This window comes from Anser cygnoides, chromosome 8 (genome assembly GCF_040182565.1).
Source record: "Anser cygnoides isolate HZ-2024a breed goose chromosome 8, Taihu_goose_T2T_genome, whole genome shotgun sequence".
NCBI classification, from domain to species: Eukaryota; Metazoa; Chordata; class Aves; order Anseriformes; family Anatidae; genus Anser; species Anser cygnoides.
The window spans coordinates 20934638-20955300 of record NC_089880.1 but is presented as its reverse complement, the minus strand read 5'-3'; the positions used below and the strand labels follow the sequence as shown (position 1 = coordinate 20955300).

General features: G+C 36.0%; 1 protein-coding gene across 5 annotated transcripts in view; it reads right to left on the bottom strand.

Annotated features, from left to right (window-relative positions):
- ADGRL4 (adhesion G protein-coupled receptor L4) overlaps positions 1-20663 on the bottom strand; it is a 74855-nt gene that overhangs the window by 7876 nt on the left and 46316 nt on the right. For all 5 annotated transcript variants that reach the window (XM_013177987.3, XM_013177989.3, XM_067001240.1 and 2 more), the window contains 8 exons: positions 19501-19674; positions 19228-19411; positions 16810-16926; positions 15480-15673; positions 14010-14180; positions 12266-12469; positions 11036-11256; positions 10870-10936 (listed from right to left, as the gene is read on the bottom strand). In XM_013177987.3, the coding sequence (XP_013033441.2) occupies positions 10870-10936; positions 11036-11256; positions 12266-12469; positions 14010-14180; positions 15480-15673; positions 16810-16926; positions 19228-19411; positions 19501-19674 (1332 nt within the window). The remainder of the gene's footprint in view (positions 1-10869; positions 10937-11035; positions 11257-12265; positions 12470-14009; positions 14181-15479; positions 15674-16809; positions 16927-19227; positions 19412-19500; positions 19675-20663) is intronic.

The window sequence follows — 20663 nt, the reverse complement described above, 5'->3', positions numbered from 1 at the left end:
CAGGTGCACTACAAGACTAATTTTAATAATTAATCTATTCCTTTTTTCTAAGTGGTTAATCAAAGACAAGGGTTGATATAGGAGCAGCCTCCATTCTAAACATCTTGAGGGAATCACTTCTCCTTAAAGACATTTGTAAAGTGTTTTTAGCTTTCTTAAATTCTAGAAATGTTGCGGTACATTTATGAGCAAATGGTAGGAAACTTAAAATATGTTTATGTGAAATAGACATTGAATGGGGCAATTCTTAGGATCCCGTGGAATCAGGATTTTGTACATACGGGCAACAACATTTATGTATCTATTTCACCCAGAATAACTTCCAGAGACCCACACATCTGGACAAGCTAGGGTTTCTTGTACGCCTGTGACCATGTTTAAATGGAGGATGGTAAGTAGTCAGTACACCTCTTTTCAGATAACCTTTGTGAGGGATCTTGAAGATGTAAGACTTTGGAGGGACTTCTGGCCCCATTTCACAAATGATAGAACTGATTAGTGGCAAAATTCTCATTGCTTCCCATGTTGTCAAGACTTTACAGTTCACAGAGAGTGGTAGTCCCAACCGATCTGTAGGCAACAGCAAGCACTGTCATGGGTTTTACTAGCATTCGCATGTACCACGGATGCACACTGTGGTGTAGAGCAGTAGAACAGGTGTAGAACAGTTAAATCTTCATGCAGTAGTGTTTTGGGGTTCTGCATGGTTCTGTTCGCATATTCATTACTGTGGTGGTGGTGGGTACCACAAAGCAGACATGTAAGGAAGAGTGCACAGCTGTCTGAAGTGGTAAAGGTCCTAAGATCTGATCTGACTCACAGCCACAAGTCAGACAGCATCAGTCTGGATAATTTCCTCTTGTAAATTAATTCACAGGACAGAAAAAACAATTGCAAATTCAAAGAAATTTTCCAGTGCTTTCCTAATCACCTTGTCAACAACAAGGAGGTTTTGCCAAAGGAATTAGTCTGGGCAGCTCTGTTCAATCAGTCACATATATTTTAGGATAGGATGAAAAAATCTGTGTGATGTTAGCTACCTCTACCCAGAGACAGGATAGCTCTGTACATTTCTTTGCTGATGCCTTCCTGCCTCTGTCTGGATATTACCACAGCTAATTGAACAGAGAACTTCTGCCTAAGCTTCTGTAATGAAGGAAAACTGCTCAACAGTGGGCACGGGTAGAGAAAGATGCTGCTGCTTTGGCTTCTACTCCTAGCAGTTCTGGGACCACCACACTAGAATTTCACCCATCTACAATTTGCAGAAGGAAATAATAGAGTTTTATAGATACCAAAACATAATATTTATTAGGCTCTCTTTCCAAAGATGAAGATCCAGAAAAGCACCGAGAAACAATCTTGTCTATTGTCTGAGCAAATTGCAAACTTTCCTGTTGATTATAACTGTATTTTGCAAACTAAGTAATAATATAAAAATGAGCATATAGGTCCTAAAATGTTAAATGTTCCAAGCTGTTGGAGTTCTGCTAATAGCACATTGCTTAGCAACTGCTATATTTAAAATAGATCCTTAATTCCACTGTTAAATGTACGTATTTTACATACTGGAAGAGTAGCATAATGTTCTATCCTCAAATAAATATGATGTTAGTGCTTCACACTGCATGAAACACTTTCTGTGTAGGTACAGAATGATAGTTATTTTTAGTTGAGCACTGAATGGTATGAAATACACAAAATTTAATAAAGCATGCAAAACATCTGCCTGCAAATAAAAATATTTGCACTCATGTTGAAGAGTTGTAGTTTCTTTCATAATTAATTACAATTAAATTGTAAGATACTGTGTGAAGTGATATATCATCATTTTGCCCCATCAAGGTAGCTGACAGCTGTCAAGTTTTGCAACAGAGAAATCTTTTTTTCTCTTCCTTCCTCTCTCCTTTTTTTTTTTTTAATTTTATTTTTATTTTTTTTAAAGCAAATCAAAAGAGCACTTGAATGCTCAGAGGGAAATGGTCCATCTTTAATGGAGGTAGCTCACTTAGCACCTGGACATCTTGCAAACTGAAATAGATCAGGATGAGGTATTCAAGAAAATTTTGTCCAACAGTTTTTTGTTGAAAAATGTCAGTTCATCAGCAGTAAGATATTTATTGGTTTAGATTACATTTTCACCAGAATAGGCTTTCTGACCAGCATAGCTTTTCTGATTAAAACCAGAAAGGACAGTCACTTCTGAACAATGAAAAATTTCTGTGGACAGGACATTTATCCAGGATGTAGGAGACATGGGCACAATTTTCTGTTGTACTTAATATTCAGACTATAATATGACCCTTCGTTCCTCTAGCCTCTGTACCAGCTATTCACCACTATCGCTCCGTTATGCCTGCTGGATCCGTTCCATGCCCTATAAATAATTAAATATTCACTGGAGCAGGGAGACCTGGATCTCCCTCACCCTGCAGTTTCTCAGCCAGGACTATCTAAAGACAATTCTTGTTTTAACAATGGAGTAATTGTTTAATATGAGACCAAGGAATTGGTAATTTCATGTACAATATTATTGTGTAAAAGATACACTCCAGCCTTTCAAAAGTTATTTAAACACTTTAAACACCAGCCTTTTAAGGCTCTCCAGTGTTACAAAGAAAAGCCAGTATAAGAAAGAGGCAGCTAATTCTAAAGATTCAGATATACTAGTTCTGATTCAGTCTGAGCACTTTACATTCAAACTTCAAAAATGAAGCCCCCAAATCATTCCCTTTTCCTTTCTTAGTCCCTGTCTCAATAATTGATGAAACCATCTATATGCTGATGTCAGATCTCACAAAAAAAAGAACGAGAAAATTTCTCCTGCTGCTCTCTTAGGCATATACTTGATTTTTTTACATATATCATATTGAATTTGTCTCTTTCAAAAAATGTCTGAAGTTCAGAGCAGCTGTATCTGTATCAGTCTTTACAATGACCCTCATTATGAGCGTTTGAATTAATGAGCTTGTGATGGTCTGAATTCTGCCGCAGAGAGCAATACATTTCTGTCTCTCTGTCTGTCTGGCTAATGGCTGGGTAAAATGACAACATTCAGTGGGTCATCGTTATTTCAGTCAGGAGAGAACAGAATTAAGCTATTAACAATACAACAGTTTAAGCTTCAAAATGAAAATGTATGCCATATTAATTGCATAAAATTGGACACAAGCTGGCAGTCAAACAGTCTGGGTTTGTCTCCTGACTGATTTATCTCATTATCATGTCCCCAGTGAATATACCTTCTCGAATGCTTTAGGTATACAACAGCAGCCTTATTTAGGAGTAGAAAATGTAACAAAAACATTAATAAAACCCCTCCGGGCTGTATTTTGGGGAAATATTTTCAGCAATGCAGGATTAGATTTTTATGATTCTAAGATTTTAATACTTTCACTTGTTTAAAAGTGAAAACACAGCTAAATTAGTTTATTTCAAACCCCGTCTCAGGAAATACATAATTTTCACATAGACTTTCTATATGAATACATGAATATTTCAAAGTTGTTCTTTTACATACCTCAAGCTGTAGGTTTAGACTCAATTTAATAACTAAGTAGTTTTCCTTATATTTTTAGAACACTTACAGAAAGCTCTAAATAAATAAATAAGTAGATGGGAGTTTATATTTTTCATCAGAGTAAACTGCTTCTCACAGTCTTCTGGATTCAGTACTATTTCTTATTGGATTGCAAAGCTAAACACATACTGACCTAAATATTTTAATTTAACCTCAGTTCTGCAGCCAAGGGCAGGAGGGATGAGCCATCATAGAACTGTGTCTGACCTTGGCCATAAATGTTAGCCCAAGTAGATCCAGTGGTAGGGCAGGGATCTGTCTTGCTCTCAGTATAATTGTAATTAGATATGCTCTTCTCCTTTTCCAAGAAGCTCTGAGAAGGTGTACTTACTTGGGAGTTGGTAATTACATAAATCAGGCTGTTTGATGCACTCATTACAGGTGCATCAAAGATTCAGACTACATCTTAGACCTCTCCCATGTGTTTTTTTTTTTTTTTTTTTTTTTTACAAATGTAAACCTGTCTTACACTGTATCTGAAGCCTTATGCAGGAGCACTGCAGAAGCATTTTTTAGAGTTGAAAAGGACTGAAATAGTTGTGTTTTATCTTTTAGCACAAGCAGCTCCAGTGAATGGAAGAGCTACCAGAATGGATACAGCAAGAGGAGTGTGACTGAGATATCGGGTCTGACAACAGGCTACTTTTGCCATTTTGGAGCTATGAATAGTGGGCAGAAGCTGTCCATGCCTTCCACAGCCAACCAGATCCTACGAAGGAGTTGGCCCTTTGCCTTTTAGAAGTATTTATGATTCTGCTGTGGATATGGTCACAAAATCACCCGCTGTGGCTTATGGTTGTACTCAAAGCCACAAAAAGCTCTTTCAATGACCACTTCTCTTCCAAAATGAATATTCACATGAAATTACTACTGTGAATATGAATTTACTTTTCTAAATGCCTGCAAATGATGAACCAAAGGGGCAGTAGAAGAGTGAAAGAAAATGTGATTTGAGTGAGAAAATATGCAGTGTGGATATAGTCAGTATGTAATTATTAAGAAAGTACAGAAAACATCAGTCTGTTAATTATCTATAGCAAATTTTGAGTCCTCTCAATGAAAAATTTAGGGTAGGTGTATGTGTTTATGGTAATTGTACTTATATCAAGGCAACAAAGAATCACTGAAAGCATATTAAGGAACAAAATAATAATAATAAAAAAACAAACATATGACAGTTCAGACAATTGTGGCATTCTTGTAAAAATCCACTGAGGCTGAAGACACATGGATACATTAAAATAGTGGGATATGAGTTTGTTCCTATGTAATGACATAAGAGAAAGCAATTTTCATTTCTTGGACTAATGGTCACAGACTCTTATTTCAGGTATTTCCAGGGACCTTAGAACAGGGGCTTTAATGATGGTTTTGAAGGTCAAAGGGAAAGAAGGAAAAACCTCTTTCCCCTGAAGGTCCTGGCCTTGCTGAGAAACTGCATCCATTGGTATGGCAGTGTGGAAACTGTGGTTTGGAGACTAAAGCTGATCCTGTCGACAGAACAGGACCAGTACTTTCAGACTCAGTGACTATTTAGCACAACAGGTATTGCTGTTTGCTGAACAACATTGCGGTTTGAAATAATTTGTTTCAAGCAAAGTTGCAGACTCAGTCCCTAATGCCACTGTGTAATTAATTATTTCCACTTTATCCACAATGGCATAAGAAATGCGATGGAGACACCTTTAACCGAAGCCACAGAGGGGCTAATGAAAAGGGACTATTATTTTTTCATAAAGAATAATAAAGCCATTGCTAGTCCCAGTAGGAAATTTATTTCCACTAAAAAGGCAGACTGAGGAACAAGAGTAGATATAAAAAGTCTTTAAAATAGCTATTTTCTAAAACTCATACACTAAACAGTACAGAGTATATTTTCCTCATCTAGCTAAGAAACATAATGAGGCATTTGTTACAAATAACCCTTAGGAAAAACAAAAAAACAAAAAACAGACTATACAGAATTTTCCAAATCATAAATATTCAGTAAAAAGTGTGAGATGGTGGTATGATTTGTTATGATGGAGGCCAGAGGTCAAACAACTTTTTCAATAGTACCCCTTAGAATATCAAGGGTAATGAACATGACCTGCTTCACTGAGAACAGGAATAATAATGTGAAGAAGCCTAAGGAGACAGTGTACCTGATTACATTCGTGTAGGATGATTGGCTTTGGGGGGCTGTTTTTTTATTTAAAAGGGAGCAATGGACTGTCAGATCATGCTCAACATTGAAGTGTGGGAAAACGTAAAACTTAAACTCTGAATATTTACTTCTCTAGAAGAAAGATGTTCATTTTGAATGGCCTAGATTAGAGTATTAAGTACATGAAATTTGTGAGTATATGAGAAAATAGCGGAGTAATGGATTTGCCAGGAAATTTTTCTGCATTGATTGCAGCAGTATTACTAATCCTGAATCAACCTAAATGTACAGAACTGAATAAGTATTAGAGCTGTCCAATAAGATTTGATGAATGCACTATTACATTAATTTTACTTTTTTTTTTTGTTGTTGTTGAATACATTATTTGACAAATAATGGTAAAATTAATCAAATAAATTATCTGATGAATATATTTTTTAAGTAATCGACTAGCTCTAATGAATATGCAGGCAGTTCCTTAATGAAAAGCATTACTCTACTGTTAACCTGCTTTCATCACTCATATGTCACTTTTTTTATATTTTGCAACTGCAATCTGTATATTTTATTCATTTACCCATTCATTTATACGTGGGAAGTTCAAAACAGTCTGGTTAATCAATCACTGCAATTCTTAGAATATTTTTGCTTGAAAGTTGATTATTCATTACATTTATTGCATACAGGAATGCTTAATAAAAGGAACCTGGCTTTTCTGAGGACACCTCTTCCAACAAATACTCTTGGCTTGTATGTTCCAAGTCAAGTTAACAAGAATGCTCTGCAAATTGCAGAGTCCATTCATAAGCCAATTTTGTAGTTTCAAACACTACAATTACCAATTGTTTCAAGAAACCGGAGCTTGAAGTTGAGCCAGACACCTTCAAGGTCCCTGAAAACACACATTAGAGGAGTAAAACAAGGAAGAGCATACAAGAGCAACCCCTTAACTGCACAGTGCTAGGATGTTTGGATAAAAGCCACATACAGGATTATTTGGATGGTGTGCAATTTTGGATGTTCCAACCTCAAAGAACAAGTCTGTATTTTGTCATTACAGAGGTGGTCTCAACAAAAAATACTGATAGATTTGTACTGTTATATGGCAAATTACTCCTGTTAATGTTACATGTCAAACTTCTGAGTCATGGTTCCTCACAAGGGTATGCCAATTTATTGTGGCAGTGATAGTGGGTGGAACAGTCAAGCCTGCATATCTCTGTCAATACTGCAAAGGTGCAAATCAAGATATCATGTGTCCCTTTGAACTTTTTGCACAAAGCTCAACTAAACAGATTTTGAGAGAATGTTGTCAGAAAGAGGCATATTAAAAGGGTCCTCTACCATTACACACAGAGTAGCAGTGATTCTCTTCCAAATTTTCCTGTTAATGGCTCATAGACTTTGGGTAAGTACAGCATTAATAGTCTTTGTCCAGCCTTTCCAAACAGCATAATTTCTGCCACTGGTTGGACATCTACCATATAGCTGTTCCTCACAGTAGGTATGAATGGAGGTACATATCCAAGGTGTTTGAAAGACAAAGTTCCCACAAATGTCAGCGATGTGGAAGAAAGCCCTTACATGTATCTGCTCCCACTCAATGCAGAGTATGCAGTCATGAGAGGTGGGAAAAGCCTTGCAGAAGGCCTGTACAATGGGAAGGTGTCTGTTTTTGGCTGACATTACACGTTCATCAAAACTGCAGCTGCATTACCCTGCAGAAAAATGGTTATTTCAATTCTAGACACTTCCTATTACAGGGAGATTATTATTGTAAGAGTGTATTACAAAAGAAAAGAAAATGTTCTAGGGATTTTTTTTTCTCTTTCCTACCTTTTATCTCTGGAGCTTATATTTATATTTGCCTCAATCAGGCATAGGTTGTGGTGTGTGTGAGTGTTTGTCCCTTAAAGCTTGTGATAAATTCACTTTTCTATTAAAAAGTTTAAACACTTTATAAATAATTTCACCACACTTTTATGCTTTGATCTAATCTACTGCATAGTTTTAGCTAAAATGGTTGTGGTTCTAAAGATTACAAGCATTAGGAGAAAGAAATAAGTTGTGGAAATTATCTTCAGCTTGCAGCTTGCTTTACAAAGGTTTAAGATACCCTTTCTTTGCTAAAGAGCTTCTGACCTACTCTTTTTCATGTACGGTCACCAATCTAATAATAATAATAATTTTTAGATGGGATCCATAAGGCCATTGCTTTACACTTAAGAATTCTAATCGGACCATAATATTAATAAGCAAACACCTTCAGAAGTAGTCTTACTGCTTAGGCAATCAGAGGAGAACTTAGTTTGTACTCCTGATAAACACTTGAGCTCCTTATGCTTCGCTATTATTACTGCAGATTTAAAGCCCGAGCATGTATTTGAAACAACGTGCCTGGAGACAGAAAATCCACTGGTACAGAACCAGATCTGTTCTTCATCATTTACATGCTGTTTCAACAGCATATTCCAGTATAATCCAAACCACAAATCTCCTGGGGCCCCATTCACAGAAACTGAAAGCACCATTTGAGTATGTGGGCTTTTGTGCTGACAATGAGTTTAATGTTTTTGTGCAAGAATCAGCTTTGCAGTGAGTGGCTCTCCGGAGTTTTTCTGTCCAAACTCTCCAGGCTATCTTGGAAAACCTGTAGAATCAATGCCATTAGCAGATGAATCTCAGAAATAAAGGTGAGCTTGAAGCTGCCGGAGTTTGTGGTTTTCTACTTGAGGTCCTCTATCTGGTTATCACAGAACAAAAATAACATTCCTTTCCAGAGGAATTAGTCTTAATTAGTCTTTTTTTTTTTTTTTTTCTATTTTTTTTCCTTTTTCCCCTTTAGTTAGCTATGGGCAAGTTGGGAATCTTAGAAAGATAGGCATATGTAATTAAAAGGACTTCCTGATTGGCACTACCTTGGAAAGAGTTTAGTCTTTGTCACAGTGCCCATGCAGTGCAGTCAACAGGAAGGCTGGACAATGGAAACAGAAATAATGTCACCAGCGCGCATTCCACAGAACAGACATTTAACACCAACTTCATCATCTAAAGTTAATACCTATTTTCACAAGGTTTTCCATATTTTCCACAGAGAATAACTTGGATAGGACAGAGCTAGCTCTCGGCCCGATTTGAAAACCTCCCTCTTGCAGGTGAGGCTTCCATTTGCAATTGTCCCTTAAAAACAAGTAGTCAAAGCTCCCCCCAGAAAAAAACAACCACACAGCAGGCTAAGCAGCTCACTGAAAATGGGGTGCGTTTCCTCCCCAGTGTAGTAGTGCACATGTACATGGTTATGAAGAGAAATAATACTATGAAAACAAGTATTCACAAAATGTTTCTATAACATAGCCAAACATAGAAAAACAATTGAAGGGCTGTTTCCAGTCCAGCTACAGCCCCTTTATGTGGCTTAACTTAGGCAAGGGAACAGGAAAAAAAAGACACCAGTTGTCTGCTATTCTCTTCCATAGGAAGAGTTCATCTGTACATAGGACCAGTACCTACTTCTGTTGCTTCACAAGAGTTGTCTGTAGCCTCAGCGAAAGGCTTTGGACTTCAAAGTCCAGCTTGCAGGATGTGCCTCTGCAGCCAGCTAGACTTACCTCAGAGCCAACACAGACCTGTTCTGCCTCTGTACTGTGTACCTAGGGTCCCGTATCAGGCACAGCTCATCTGGAGCTGAAAACAAGGTTGCAGATGTATACATTTTGGCCATTTTTAATGATTTGATAGCATAGCTTTCTTGTACTAACAGCGCAGTTATATGTCAGTGGTCATAAATCTTCACCTGAAGGCAGATGAGGTATAGGAAGGAAAGCAACAAGAAAAAATCTTGACAATGCAAGCTGACTTCATGGAAGAAAGAGATAAGGTCCAAAGATGTAAAAGGATATTGCCAACTTAAACTTAAGAACTGTAAGAATTTTCAGAAAATGCTGGTCTTCACCCTTATTAACCTGTCAGTGCCATCTGACCCCAGAAGCACAAAGCAGAGGGAGGTTGCAGCACCTTGCCTCTCTGGAATTCTGCTGTGCTAACCAGCAGGGTGAAGTGGGGAGGCATCACCTTGTGGTTTCCTCTGGCAGGCTGCTCCCAGCCTACCCCCAGCCTACAGTAGGAGCTTGGGATGGAATTGGACCAGAGTTATACTTGATACTTTATTCATCTTTGAAACATGTAATGCCCTGAAATAAAACTGTTTTACTATCATCTTGTGTGTGTCGGGCCCTGCCACTTCTTCCTTATACAAATCCTCACATTTATCACCATCAGCTTAAAAAGCAAGGAAGGGTTGTTATTGACTTGACCGTAGATGTTATAAGGCTTCACCATTGTACCTTCTCCTTCTGTTAGCTCCAGCTATTGCCCGATCACTGTCAACCTAGTCATACAAAATAATGCCCCATTACAGTTGGAATGGTTTGTTAAACTTTATAGCACTTAGAAATGCTCTTGAGGCACCAAAAATGTCTTGATTCAGAATGGAACATATAATACCTGCCAAATTTGCAGGTTTGAAACCACTTCCAATAAGAATTAAAAAGACCTTCTTCACAGCTGAAATAGGGCTATCAATACTTGACTTGTCTGCCCATGTGAAATAGCGGGTTCTTTTCTCTGACGTCGCAATTTAGTTTAAAATAGCTTTGATGATGACAGGGTACATGCGAGTGATAAAACCATAAAGATGACAGTCTAATCTTACAAAGATGACCGATCACTGATAAGAGATTAAGTCATACAACATTTGAAAAACCAGATTATCTGTCTGCTAGTACAGTGTCTGTGTACACCTCCTGCCGAGCCATGCTGAGATGCCAATGACATACAAAGATACTACTTCTTAAATATGCTTTTCTCAAACCATTGGATTGAAAAATAAGAAAACAAGTGAGGAAAAAAAAAAGCTCTGATCTTATATTGAGCTTTTTTTGTCAAACATTCATTTTTTTCAGGCTAGTGAAGTATTTAGACGTACAGCATATAAATAATTTAGAGACACTATAAAAGGGTCTAAATTAGCCAATTCTGCCCTATAATTAGCACTCACAGCTATGCTGGCAATGGGTGGGTGATTATTAAACACCTTTTATTATTGGTTTTATGTACTACAATAAAAAATGAAAATTATACTTACAAGAATTATTAGACATGCTGGTCCTATAAAACTCCATATAAAGTTATTCTTTGTGCTGAGCCAACATCTGAAAAATAAACAGCACAAAACATCTTGAAATGTGCAAGGCTGTTGTGACTATTGCATTCTCACGTATGTTGATTTGAAATCAAAAACAGCAGCTTACACTTCTGTGGTGCCATAGTACTTGTATCCCAGTGCAGCAGAGATCCCAACAACCACAGCCGGACTAACGTAGCCAAAGACATAAAAATTCTTGTGCAAGAAACCCTTGTTGTAGATGACTCCCACAACTATAAGGTAGAGGTGAATACCTTCAATGCACATCCATGCAAAAGCAGCTAGAAGGAAATAATGGAGTAATCCAGCAGTAATTGAACAGAAGAGCTAGAAATTCAATCAGAGAAAGCAAGAGTCATAATTCTATTAGTATGTCTTTCTTAATATTACAGCATAAGCACAGCAACCTAGCAATGCTCAAGTGGTGGCCCAACAACACAGATGTAAGGCTGATTGACAGGAACTTGACCTGTACCCTCAAGAACACTTGTTCATTAGTGTTTTCTGTAGCAAATAGTAAAATAAGAGGATAACATTCAACTTTTAAAATGGAAGCATGCCTTCCCAGAAAAACTGTGTAAATAAACTGACAAGGTTGATTCCACGGTTACACCTGAGTAGTCTACATGCTTTGCTGATCTAGATAAAGCTTATTTTTATGATTTTGATAACAACACAAATAGGCTTCACAAGCTTATTTTTATTTTTATTTATTTATTTTTTTTTTTTATGTTTTTATTTTTTAATTTTAATTTTAATTTTTATTTATTTTTATTTTTATTTTTACTTCTATTTTTATTTATTTATTTTTTGATAACTTATGTATAATTAAATTTCTTAAAACTAATCTGAGATGGAAGAATTAACGATTCTACTTGTATGAAAAGTGACAAGGATTCAAGACCTTACATTTAGAAAGCAAAAGTTCCTCAGCCAACAGTGCTATGTTGCAAAGTCTACCTTGGGACTGTATCTCTGGCCTGGCTTTTAGGGAAAATTATCATCCAGACAGCCACTATCATTGGTTTATACAGCATTTAAACAGATGGGAAAATACCAAACGCATTGAGTCCATGGTCTCGGTTAAAGTGACAAAGTTTAAACGAAACCCATGGAGCAAAGTCAATTTACATCAGCACAGATGACAGCTCTACTCCAGATAACAGCAAGCTCAGGTGACTGTTTCATATTTCCTGTTACTAGACTAAGAAGCCAGTGTCACTAGAATATTCATACTGATACTAGAAGGAACTGGAAGTAGGTGGAAGATGGTATCTCATACTGTATATTTACTTTACAGCACAAAGTCAAGCCACAACAAGTGAAAAATACCCACCTTATTATTGTTCATATTAATTCCAATCAGAAAAATAAGTTCCGCCAGGAAAAGGCTGCAGCAGAGGTTTTTGTGAATTGTAGTTCTAGTGCTTTGAATTTCACTGAAGAACCAGAATGTAAAAATGCACATGGAGAGGCAAATCAACGAAATAATTATTCCTAGCTGAGTGATTCTTGTAAGAATGTTATAATTTGTAACACCCTGGGGGAAAATTATAATATAACATTTAAAAGAATAGCTTTGTACATTCTCAAGAAAAACCACATTCTATAATACAGATTTTTTTCTTCTTTTTTCACAAAATATTAATCAAAAATATTTGTAGAGCTTCAGTCTAAATGTACACTTTGGATAATCTAATTTTTTTTTTTTTTTTTTTTTTTTGCGAGGCAGATATAACTGTAGGGGAAATTAGTAATGAACTATATATGTTACTGTTCTTGCATTTTCTGATATTTTCTACCAAAACTTTATTAATATCAGTATCTCCTAATATGATTTTAAAATCAGATCATTTTAGTGAATGACAAACACACTGGCAGTAGGACATATATTAATATGACATGAACATTTTCTAATATAAAAGGACTTATCACAACAGTGACTTAGATAAGCAAAATTGAATAACCGTCTTACTGAATTTACAACATGATCAAAACAAGACTCTGAAATAACAATCACTTCAAACAAATGCTATTCCAGATATGTAACATGAATGTTCTCTAAACAAACACAGGCTATTTTAATATTGGATGTGAGTATTTTCTGTATAGAAACACAGTCACATTTGCTGCTTGGTATTCGCACAAAAAATCTCTGAAATACATGACTGCTCATCAGCATAAGGATAGCATTCAGCCGTCCCAAAATACATCTAAGTATTTTTTTTTCCTAAATAAAGGACCAGAGATTATCATCCTCCCATCCTTCCTTTTCCAAATAACTATATAAGTACCTGCAAAGGTCTTAAATTTGAACTGAAGACTTAGGATGCTATTTAGCAAGCAGGAAACAGCCTCTATCAGCATGAAATTCACAGCATGAGAGAACTGTCTCAATACAGTATATTCATGCTAATGTTCTGCTTGCAGTCAGTTCTGATAACTTATAAAACTGCCTCCTGAGGCAGGACCCAAGCTCCTGCGGATCCCCACATACACCTTGGAAATCTATGGGGCCTCTTAATGTAAGACGGTCAGAAACTGAGTAGTCATTCTCACAATTTGTGTTAGTCATGAGTGTCCATGTTTAATGGTCATAAAATTCATTCCTTTTACTGTTGATTATGCTCTTCTGATAATGCTATTGCAAACTCTCAGGAGAGCATTTAAAGGAGTTTATAGATGCCAAGGTTAGACAAATGGGTGGCAAAGTTTTGTGCGAGAGAAACTGTGGACCATATGGTTACTGACCACCAATGAATGCCAGTTAAATCCCAAGGTAGTCTTAAAGTGGGATTTAAAATTAAAAGCAATGCACCAAAAATAAGCACAACAGACTGTGTATTTGGAACAAGATCCTTTGCTGCATCACTGCTCTGTAATACTGCAGAGAGGACATACGGAAATTCAAACACATATGGGAGGAATTTTGTTTGCCCTGTGCACAATTGTGTGTTTGTTGAACAACAAAAAAAAAAAATCTAAAGGGGGAAAAGTACATAAATTGCACTGCAATAAAAAATAACAAATGAAGATGGAAGAAAGTATGGGGTAAAACACTAAATTAAAATAGCACTTACAACAGAGCCACCTGAGGACATCAAAACAGCAAAATGAGTCAGATGATTACATTTGCATGAGATATGAGTGGAGTTGGAATGTGTCAGCTCACAGCCTTCTGTAGCCCAGTTGCCATTCATTGTGTCTGCTGAGTAGTTCCAAAATGCACATTTAATATCTTTATCTGCAGTCTGGAACAGAAACAAGATGTTTTACTGATGGCAAAAGGCAGGATATTTCCCATCAAGAGACCTTTCTTACATTACCCAGCACAATTCATTAAAAATTGCATGTTACTATTGGAAGGTTGGGAAACAAAAAGCACATTCAGTAAGGCCTATTCCAAGCAATTAAAATATGGCTCAGAAAGGAAGCATTTTATTCACACAGCTAACATCCCACCAAACATGCAGGCTAATCAGATTACTGAACCCTTCTGGCACTTGCCAAGGTGCTGGAATTTTTACCTACTGAAAACTGTATATATCCTCCTGCACCTGCTGAACATGGACTAAACCCCAAGGTTACAGCCACATTGCTTGTCCTGTTTGGAGCCCCTTCCAAATGAGCAGTTCCAAAATTGAGACTTATTCTGTGCGTTTTACAAAGTAATCTGGGAGAAAGCCAGGGTCATATCACACCTGGTGTATCAGGTGTGATGACAGGGGTGAATAAGATCATTAATATTATTTATTACTGATAGTGCATTCTAACATTAGTCAAAGATCAGGTCCCCACTATAATAGATGCCATATAAATATATGCACATTTATAGAAATGTGATCACTACCTCAAATATTACAAGGCAAGTAACTCATTTAAAAGCTAGGCAATCAAGGTTAACACTTCGTCCTTCTGTCCACCTCCCTGTATAGAGTCACTTTCTTGTTATGTTTGAGATAGGTCTTCATTCCATGTAAGAATATTCTTCACATACAAGTAAAGCAAGCAAAATCTGTGTATACTGGAAGTAAAACTTTCAGTTTTAGAATAATGTATTCAGATTTCAGAAATAGCAAGGGTGCTATACTATTGGTTTTGCCATTACCTCCTAGGTGCAAGATAACTTTTTGAATTATTTTTGAAGCATTGCTTCTTCTTCTTCTTTCTTTTTTTTTTTTTTTTCCCAGTATGTATGTTTAATTATCTGATAAAATTTCAGAAAAAAAAAAAAAAGACCTAAATAGTGAGGAACCTGTAATATTCTCTACTTCAGGCAACTGCATTTTATTCATACTGCAGTCCAGCAAAGATGGTATTGTTCTCCTTGCTTTAGTCTAGTAGAACCTTCCAGCAGTATAGTATTTAGTATATTGCACTTAGGATGCCACATTTGAGATTGTCATTTATTTCTCTAACATGATTAAACTCACAAGAGCAAATAACAGAATTATGTCTCAATGTATCATACACTGCAGGTATGGTTACATAACACACTACAATTAGCTACTGTTTTGTTTTGAAGTTGATAATAAAAAAAACAAACTTACCTTGGCATACTTTAAGGTAAATGTTATTTTCTCGAGCTCATAGAGCGTAGGTGGATTTGAGCTAATTGCAACAGCTATAACTGATGAGCTTACTGTCTGCCTCTGCTCTGAACTATCTTTCGAGGAGCGGTTTTTAGGCGATGAAAGCAAAGAACCAATATTGCTATACCGCAGAAAGACAACTGCAACAGTGCCTATCAATCAAACAGACCATGTTTAGTAGTTTGTGGTTTTTTTATAGAAGAACAAAATTGAAGACATTAAGGAAACAATAAACAATAGACATTATTACTGCTATTGCATAAAATATGCAAAACAGATGGAATCTTTGTGGAATACTTATAAAAATGTTTTAGAGAATGAAATATAGCTTTATTTAAAACAATGCAACTGCCATTAGAATTAAAAATGTGTGTTCACGCTGGAAATTCTAATTAGATATATATGCATATATATTTTTTTCTAGAGTAATATATATGCTTGCTGCTGTACAGCAATTGGATGCACACGTGGTATCAGGTCTCATGAACAAAAAGGGCTCAGACCTGGGCCCCTCTGAAGCACATGGTTGCTTTGACTTCCATTACAGTCAAGCTAGAAGATGACACAAGAAAAAAGAAAGCAAAATTATTTTAGGGTGCAATACTGGTCAGAAAAAATGCCATGCTTCTCTTCCCTGTACCAAGATAAACTTAATTTTAGGTGCTGATAGGTAGTGAGGCTTGGATTATCTGGAAGATTAAAAGTTAAAATATATATAAGTGTATATAAGTGTATATATATATATTTGGTGTTCATTGGTTTAGGTGCATTCATTCTGAAGCTTTTTAAACACATTCATTTTATTTTAGTGATAGACTATCATGAGCTATAAGCCATTTCTGTAGCACTTTGAGGTCCAAGCCAAGATCTGAGCCTGTTGGTTTTGACACTGGGGAACACATTCTTGTATTAATGAGCTATTCTCTACATAAAAAAGATGGTCCAATTTTTGGAGTGACACAGGGAGCTGAAAGGCCTGGTCCAAAGTCAGACAGCAGATCCCTGGGTAAGAAAAGTGTAAAATTCAGATCCCTGGTACCAATAACCAGTTATAAAACTAATGGGTCCTCCCTGTGAGATGCTCATTGTGTCACTGGAAATAACAGTAGAAATATCAATGTTGAGATAAAAAAGGGGTAGGTGAAATGATGATAAAAATGCCTTGACTCTTTAATTAATAGGGCTGCATCTCAGTCTTGGTAAACTGCACATTTGGGTATTTACTAGTGGGTACAATCTATCCAAGGCATTTATTTACCCCCCTGGCTCTCTAATCTTTGTTTCTTACCATTGGGATGAGAGTCCTCTCTCTTTTTTGGGGAGATTTTTACATAATCTCCCCCTGTGTATACGTGAGGGTGAATGTGTTTCATGTGGTGTGAATCAAAAGCGAAAACCTTGAGTGCTGCAAAAGAAGAAAAATACTGTACAAATCACAGCTACTTTATGGTCTAAGATAATTTACAGTTGGGTTAATAAATGTGCTATTGCATTGTATAATTACTGTGAATTTTAAGAATATATCACGGTGCCAAACTTTTCAAGAAAAATGCTATTAATATAGCATGTTTGCTTAAACCTCTAGATTTTGTTATTTCCATGCATACATTTTGGTCTCATACTTTTTACTCTTTCCATGAAAAATATAGTCTTTTATTTACCTTGCATTAAATTAGGCACTGGAAAGAATAATGTAGGTTACTTTAGGAAGAACTATTGCTTTATTAAAAATGCATTTCTGAAAGGGACCACAAATCACAATTATAAAAAGCAAAGCATAAAATTCTCTACTGAATAGTAACTTTTGATAAAAGCCAATTTTTGAAACATATATATTTTATAGTTATCTATCCATGCTACCAAATGCACATTGCACCATGAAATAATGATGTGTCTTGTCAAAAAGCAAACAAACAAGCATCACCCCTCAGGACAAAAACTACATTAGAGGACATCCAGCTATTTACTTGGTTCATTATAGTGCTGAGTTTCAATCACCCAGGATGGGAACAAAAAAAAGTCAATCAGGTCTTTTTTAAAAAACAAAATTAAATAACAACAAACAAATCTAAAACTTGACTGATGGAGGACTATCACTAAGTTAGACCATCTGCATTGCTTATAGCACAGCACACAAAAGTAATATGAGCTATTCGATAGACCAGCTGTCAGAAAATGTTTGGGAGGACATAAGAAATAATTTTTTGCAGCTAGAGTTTTGAAAAGCTTGTAGTTCAAGAGCTTGCACCATAAAAAGTAATGGGGAGAGAGAGAGAGAGGTAACATTGTAGTCTTGTTCCAAAATAGATATGTGGGGCATATATGAGCCCCACAGAAAATATATTAATGCTGAGAAACAGTAGCAAACAATTTCAGTGTTTGGGACTAATTTGGAAAAGAGCTTATAGAATTTCTTACCTTGGAACAAGATAAGCCAGAAAATGATCAAGAATTTGACATGGAGATTCTTTCCCGTTCCCATTATTATTATTTTTTCTTTTCTTCTTCCTTATGTATTTATTTATTTTTGTCACCTTGGTCTAAGTGCTGTCTATGCTACCACCAGAAGTGGCACCTGACTTCTCTCTCCTCTCCACCTTCATGAAACTCAGCTCCATGGTCATGAGAGCCTGTGCCTCCAGCCAGGGTGGAGGAGGAAGAGAAAAGCTCCTGGCACCATTCTGGATCTGCTGCAGTGCAGACCCAGAACTATTCCAAACTTAAGTAATTCTGTTTCTACAGAGTTTATTCCACAGAACAAATCACTCCCTATTTTTTTTTCTGGATCATTGTTGCTAATTTAATTTCAGAAAGGTGAGAGAAGAACAGTTGGCTTGATCTGCCTTAGAACAAAAGGCCGATCTTTCCCTTCAAGTGATTTTATGATATAGCAAACAAGTAAGAGACAGTGAAGGACTGTACTGAATCTAAAATCTGAAATCAGGTCAGATCCAGTTTGGTCACATTCAGAAAAACAAAATTGAATGAGTAACCATAGGCAAAGAAATTGACAATGTTTTATTAGAGTATGGTTTTCAAAAGTGGATGGTATTAGCCTTACTCTGGATCCTAGGAAAACTGGTAAGATTTAGTGTGAAGAAATTAGCATACAGGGAGAAGGTAGAGAGCAAAATGGTGCAGTTAAGATACTGTAGATATAATATACCCAATAGATATAATATACCCAAGATATCTTTATATTAAGATATAATATACCAATTCTTGTCCTCTGAAATTTCTCTTAAAATTAGAAATTTCTTTGAAAACAAGGCCACAAAAGATCTGACTCACATTCTTATTCCAAGTTTATTTACAATACTTTCAATGAACCAAAAAGAGCCAAAAAGCTTTAAAAGAGCAAATCCAGCTTCTGCTGCAGTTTCTCTGAATATAATGTTCAGGATATTTTTGGGCACGTAAGATGAATCCATACTTATTACAACAGTGTGACTATAATGAGAGATTGAAAGAGAATCTGAAAAGACAACTTCCCACAGCCTCTCAAGGTTTTTTTCTGGGCTTAAATGTTCAATCTTTGAAAATTATGATACCTATACTGAAAGTCAGGTGTTAGTTATGAAATTCATACAAATTAACACCTGTGTGTTTCACATAACACCATTTCTAATCTTTATAATTGTGCTGAAAAACTCCTCAGTGTAATTCACATCTAAAGTATACCTTAGATTAATTTTCTTTATCTTACCTATGTCACTTGCATTAGCATCTAGCTGTGTTGTCTTTTTGAAGTTCTGTGACATGAGAAGTGTTGCTTGTTCTGCAGTATGCAGCAGCTTAGTCAGGCTCTGTCTTTGGTTGTCTACAGGAAGGGCTTCCCAGACTGTGATTTTGTCTTTTTGTAAAAAATTATTCACAGTGTTAACCAAAACCTGTAAATAAAATAATATTTTTAAGTGTAAGAGTCATACACTACTTGTAAAGGAAAGAAAAGCACATCTTTAAGGCTTGATCCACTCACATTAATGGTTGTATTACGAAGTGCCTCATTGTCAGGAACTGAGTAATGCATGGTATTCAGCGATGAATAAGATAATGCTTCAACATATGAAATCACATCTACAGGTAACAGTGGTCCCAAAGTATTCTTATTAATTTCTTGCAGCATTTCCAGGGGTGTTTTTAAATGACTAATCTGAAAAATACAGGAACCTACATGTTAATAAAACAGGTAAAGCCTCTGTGTGTGAAAGTAAGCCCTGTGCAAATAACTGATTTCTGCAAATTAAAAATAACAGAAGGCATATAAGATGCTTGTGCATAAAAAGCATCACTATTTAAAGCAAGAGTTTAACAAATTAAAAAAAAAAAAAAAAGCGAAAAAAAAGAGATGTCTGGTATAACCCTTACAAGCAACTATGGTAAAAAAAGAATTTGTGTGCTATCATTACACTTTTTTTTTTTTCTTTTTATCACTACTGCAGCTCAGTTTTATTTAGCATAATGCTCCAAAATGGACTAGTAAATGTTCTGCAAAAATAATTAAATGTCAATGATATGGTAACTCAGTTGACTCTTTTCTATTAAAATTTAGCTGAAGATGTGGGAGCAGATGGGCAGTGTTTGTATGTTTTTTGGTGGTGTTTTTTTTTTTTTTTTTTCGAATGCAGATCATAAAGCATGGAGTTCAGTGGAACTCTACCGCCTGTTTCACCCTCATCATTTAAAATTTATGAACTACTAAATGTACTTACATAAAACGGTTAGTTTAAAAAGTAATAGGCTAAAGAGGGTGAGATGTAGATTGAGACTGCAGTTTCCAGTGTCATGGATGAACAAGAAAAGAATTCATACTTCCTGATACTGAAATCTAATGAGAAGTTATTGATCCAAAAACACTCTCAACATAGGATTTGCTAAGACCTAGTCTCTGCTACTGAGTAGCTTTTGTGGGTTTTGCTTTGTCTTTGGTTGCATCTGAGTAGAACTAGAACACAGGCTAAAAAATAGGGTAAAATCTGGAACAGTTATTTACATAAAACTGAGGTGTTTTGACTTACTGCTTTGATTTGACTTTAGTTTGACCACACATTAAAAAAAGTCTCTCTCTAATGATCCTGATGTTGGCATTCACCATGTCTTTGCAAGTAAATATTGTACGCATATTAATATGATGTACTATAT